This window comes from Dama dama, chromosome 1, assembly GCF_033118175.1.
Source record: "Dama dama isolate Ldn47 chromosome 1, ASM3311817v1, whole genome shotgun sequence".
Lineage (NCBI taxonomy): Eukaryota > Metazoa > Chordata > Mammalia > Artiodactyla > Cervidae > Dama > Dama dama.
In genome coordinates, this window is record NC_083681.1 from 48268777 (window position 1) to 48274213 (window position 5437).

Consider the following 5437-nt stretch of genomic DNA (forward strand, 5'->3'; position numbering starts at 1 on the left):
CCCATGCTCCACAACAAGAAAAGTCACCACAGTGAGAAACCTGTGCACCACAACTAGAGAGTAGCCCCTGCTCACTTCAACTAGAGAAAAGCCTGAGCAGCAATGAAGACCTAGCACAGCCAAAAATAAATAAATAAAATTATAAAAAATAAAGTGTTAATATCTCATGCAGTTTATAAAAAGGGAGAAAAAGAAGTCACTTTAAACTTGCAGACATTTATGTAAAAAAATCATTTTTATGTGAGAAAATGTTTTACTCTATATTTGTAACTATATATACAAGTAGCAGTATAAGTATATACAAGTAGCAATAAAGATACATTTTATCTTAACATTAGAGTGAATTAATGATGTACAATCAACAGATCAAACTAAGTGAAAGGAAATTGTTTTGTGATAGGAAGACTCTAGAAAGAAGCTTTGCTGCATTCCTCATTTTAAATTGCCCTGGTCCATCTCTATTGGCTCACTGTATCTTCCCTAGGTAGAGCACCTTGAGGGTGGCCCTGCAGATCTGCTGGGTCTTGATGCTTTAAATAGCAGGGTTCATCAAGGGTAGGAAGAGCATAAGGATGTGCACCAGGGGTGAAGTGTGGCTCCCAAACCTGTTTAGGATGCACAGACCTAGTATAGGCACACAGAAGCAAAGTACAGCCAGGAGGTGGGAGACACAAGTGTTAAAGGCCTTGAGCCTCTCCCCAGCAGAGGCAATGGCCAGCACAATACCGAGAATGACTGTATAGGAGAGCAGGATGAAAAGAACATCAGAGCCCATGGCCAGCATGTTGATGCACAGTCCACAGAGTCTGTTGAAATGTGTATCTGAGCCGGTCAGGTGGATCATGTCCTGGTGAAGGCAGTAAGCATAGTAAGCATAGTAAGTGCCCCACCGTGACAGTAGTCAAATTTCAAGAGATGCAATGAAGGCGCGGCTGTGATGGCAGCGCTCCGCGGGCCCAGCAAGACCCCGACCAATGCGGCACGAGGCCCCGTGAGCATAGATGCATAGCGCAGTGAAAAATGGATGGCCACCAGGCTGTCCAGAACCATAGCGAAGAGCACGGCGGATTCCATGAAGGAGTGTAGGAAGTGCTGCTGCAGAACGCAGGGCCCCAGGCCCGCCATCCGGGTCTCCAACCACAGCACACCTGGCCCTGAGGGCAGCATGGACAACCACAGGCCCAAATCTGTCCCAGCCAGGACGGCCAGGGAGTAGTACACGGGCTGGTGGAGGACAGGGTCAGTTCGTACCCGATGCAAGATGGTGGCATCGCCCAGGAGGGCCACAAGGTAGCCTACGCAATGGGCAGGGAGTTCCAGCAGTGAGCCCACTCCAGGCCTGGGAAGCCCATCAACAGGGACGTGGAAACTCAGGTTGGAGCTTGGTAAGGTGGACACATCGTCATTCTCAAGAGTCCTCTTTGTTCTGTGAAAGGAGGCCACGGGTCCAAGTTTACTAGGCCAGTAAGCATGAGCTGTTGCACTGTCACAGGGGACTAATGCCCTGCTGGCTGGTCTGGCCTCTCTGTTCTCTCTAGGTCTCAATGACCTTGCAGTAAACCCCTGCTCTTACAGACAGCCTGTCCTTTGCCTGTTTTTCTCATCTTTTTCTTATTCCCATGTAATCTTTAACTTTGATGACATCAAATCTCAGCAAGGGTTTTCTGTATTCTTATTCTGAACCAGCTAGTGAAAGACAGTTTTTTTAGTCTCCCTTACAAAAATCTACATAGCTCAACCTTAACAGAATGCTGAGATTCTCAGGAATATCGTTACTCCCAAATTGCCTTTGTTTGACTTTACCACTTCAAGCTTTTCCTATGGAAGAAATGATCTCTAAATTTTCGAAGTGAAGTGAAGATGCCCATAGAGTTTCCTCATGCAATCTGCTCTCCCCTCTATCTCTTTATTGTCATGATGTGAAACTCTCTGCATGTCCATGCGATCAGGAGAACTGGTATCTTGCTTCTCTCTAAACTTAATCTTCTCAAAGAACTCAAAGCTCATGGTTTCTAAAGAAAAGAAAAATATTTTTTTCCAAGGAGCTGACACTGTAAAATCTTTATTTTTCCATTTTTAATTGTTTTATTAAGATAGATTCAAGGAGTGGTATTTCCGAGATAGGGTGTATGAATATCTTTTAAAGTCTTTTGATACATTTTTTTTTTCCTACAGAAAGTGAAAGTCACTGTCATGTCCCATTCCTCTTTGCTACACCATGGACTGTATCCTGCAGGCTCCTCTGTCCATGGAATTCTCCTGGCCAGAATACTGGAGTGGGTAGCCGTTCCCTTCTCCAGGGGATCTTCCCAATCCAAGGATTGAACCCAGGTCTGCCACATTGCAGGCAGATTCTTTACTGTCTGACCCACCAGGAAAACCAAATTATGTTTTCACACCAGTGAAAATCCTTCTTTTACCATACACTTGTCAGCACAGAGCTTCATTATTAACTGTTTTCTTTAATATTTACTTATTAGCATGATTTAAATATGTTAATTTACATTTTAAATTTCAGCAAAGTAGAAATTTTAAAATGTTATTATGTATACATATTTCCTAAGTTCAAAAATAAGAAAACTTCAGTGTTAGTGGCCTATTTGCTAGTAAGTTACAGAAATTGAACTCCAACTCTAAATCTGAATTCTATTCTTTAGACCTCATTCTACTAATGGGATCCATAGACAGTAAAGTTCCACTCAATATGGAGAAGAACGTTCTGAGTCTTAGAGTTGCTCTTCAATAGTGTGGCCTACAGTGTGGATTTCAATTGAAGTTCAGAGTGGAATTTGTTTGTGAAGAAGGCCTGCCCTGAAAAATGTCCATGAGAAAGCAACCTCAATGTTGAAACTTCAACATGAATTTTGTTCAGTCAACAGTAGGGCCAATCTCTGCCACTTTTAGGTTCACAACATCATAAGCAACAGGAGCATGACTTAGATGTATTTGTGGTAGTTTCCTTTATTGGAGCTTTGTCGCATTTCTGGTCATTGTGCAAGATCTTATGATTAGAATGCCCAGAAGCAAACATTGGCTTCAGTTAATGTCAGTAAATCCATACAAAAGATAAAATCAGAAATGATAACAGCCAGGGGTGGGGTCCAGGGTGTCTACTAGTTGAATAAGGCTAGAAGAGAGCACATCATCAGAAACATTTGGAAGAGTTTCAATTAGAAAACAGTGCAGGAGTTCTGATTCTTCCAATGTGACTCAAGAGTCCAAAGGATATGGGTTATGCAGGATAGGAACTTAAGAGAAGGATCTTGGCCAGCTGAGAAAGGAGGCAGTACCAAGGAGCCATGGGAGAAGGTAAATTTTGTGAAGTGAATTTAAACAACTGACACTTATCTGTTCTCTCATTAGTTCTGTTCTATGTGCTTCTTTGCTGATTACTCTTCTTCAGTGTTTGCTTAGTTTCACTTTAGTTTTTGCACATTGATAGCAGTCTTCCTCTGGGCAGTTTTTGCTGCTACCAAAATATCTAAGTCTTATATAGAGAGGAAGGCATTACAATTCAAGCAAGAGAAGGTCAGCATTACCAACTCATAACTCAATTCACCCATATTTTATTCAGGGCAGTGGAAAAAAGCTTGGGGAAGCAAAGGATGTAATAACAGGTACTAAATACTGCCAATCTTTAGCTTGATTTGGGATTTTCTTCTGGGCACTCAGTGGAATTTTTAACCCAGGAGCTTGCTGATGACACGGCGAATCTCCTTGGTCTTAATACTATATATGATTGGATTAAGCATGGGAGGCACAAAGAGGTAGACATTGGCCATAAGAAGGTGGACAGCAGGTGGAGCATGCTTCCCAAAGCGGTGAATCAAGGACAGCCCCATCATCGGTACAAAGAATACCAGCACAGCACAGAGGTGTGAGGTGCATGTTTGGAAGGCTCGGAGCTGCTCCTCTTTGGAGGCCAGTCTTGCCACTGTGTGCAGGATGACCCCGTAGGACAGGGCAATGAGCACCAGGTCCAGCATCACAGTAAAGACCACCAATGACAGCCCATACAGGTTGTTGAAGGTAGTGTCTGTGCAGGCCAAGTGTATCACCTCCTGGTGCAGGCAGAAAGAGTGGGAGAGGACTCGAGCCCCACAATAAGGAAAAGCCTTCAGGAGGAGAACAATGGGAATGAGAGCCACGGGTCCCCGCAGAATGACAATGAGGCCTACGCTGACCACTCTTTGGCCAGTGATAATGACCATGTATCTCAGGGGATAACAGATGGCCACAAACCGATCAAAGGACATGACAAGGAGCACCGAGGACTCCATGAAGGAAAAGGAGTGGATACAGAACATCTGGATTTGGCAGGCTCCAAAGTAGATGCCATGGGACTTGAACCAAAAGAGTCCCATAGTAGTGGGCAAGGTGGACACTGACAGGCCCAGGTCAGTGAAGGCCAGAAAGGAGAGTAGATAGTACATGGGCGTGTGCAAGCGAGGGTTGATCTTAATAATTATCAGGATGAAGCAGTTGCCTGAGATGGCCACGAGGTACATAAGGAAAAAGAAGATGAAGATCCAGTGCTCAATGGTTTCCAATCCGGGAAAGCCAGTGAGGTAGAGCATGGGACTGAACTGTGTGAGGTTGGACAGGAGCATGATGTGAGGATGGAGGGGATATTGGGCTGGCATTCTTCAGGGGCTGAGCTGACAATAAATGGAAGTTCTTGTTATTAATTCTTCAGCTTCACAAACACACCATCATAAGCAGATCACGAGCGTCATCAGCTTTGATATCCTCTACTTCACTATTATCACTTATAACACCAAACTATTTGATTAAAATTTTCTTTGAATATAAAAGATTTTCTCTACATTTATATTTCTTCTTTCCTGACTTCTCTTCATTTATCAATGCTGATATATAGCTGCTTTTATCCTTGGAAATTTTCTGGCCTTACTCTATTATTCCTCCTCATACAATGTCATCATTCCCATAATTATTTTCCATACTTAAGCTGATGAATGTCAAATACAAAACTATAATTCTCTTCTTCTTTTATATGTCTAGCAGTAGGCTGAGCATCTGCATCTAGGTGTTTCACTGTTATTTCAAAAGCATGTTGAAAATTTTAATTATAGTCACCTCCCCCAACAGGGTTTTCATCTATTCATTTTCATTGACTCAGTAATAGAAATGTGAACTTCAGAAATAAGTTGAAGAAGAGATACATGTTTGAGAGGTATTAGTATATAGGCAGGATACAGAAACCTAAAATGTTAGTGTAGGGAGAAGTTTCCAGTATTGACTATACAAATCTGATATTTAGAGTTGGAGAAGAAAAGACTCCACTGAAAGAGACTGTGGGGAAAATGCCAGTCAGAATAAAATAAGAAGAATGCGATCTTGTATCACTTTTAAGAGTGATTAATCCACTATATATGATGTTGCCAAGGGGTCAGGGCTATAAGGACTGAGAACTGAC

At 42.6% G+C, this 5437-nt stretch overlaps 1 protein-coding gene and 1 pseudogene across 1 annotated transcript; both read right to left on the bottom strand.

The window, feature by feature from the left end:
* Positions 1 to 466: 466 nt before the first annotated feature.
* On the bottom strand, positions 467 to 3547 carry LOC133054924 (olfactory receptor 51L1-like; annotated as a pseudogene).
* Positions 3548 to 3680: 133 nt separating this feature from the next.
* On the bottom strand, positions 3681 to 4643 carry LOC133055005 (olfactory receptor 51M1-like). Its single transcript, XM_061140506.1, has one exon. The coding sequence runs from the start codon at positions 4641 to 4643 to the stop codon at positions 3681 to 3683; it is 963 nt and encodes a 320-aa protein (XP_060996489.1).
* Between the last annotated feature and the right edge of the window lie 794 nt (positions 4644 to 5437).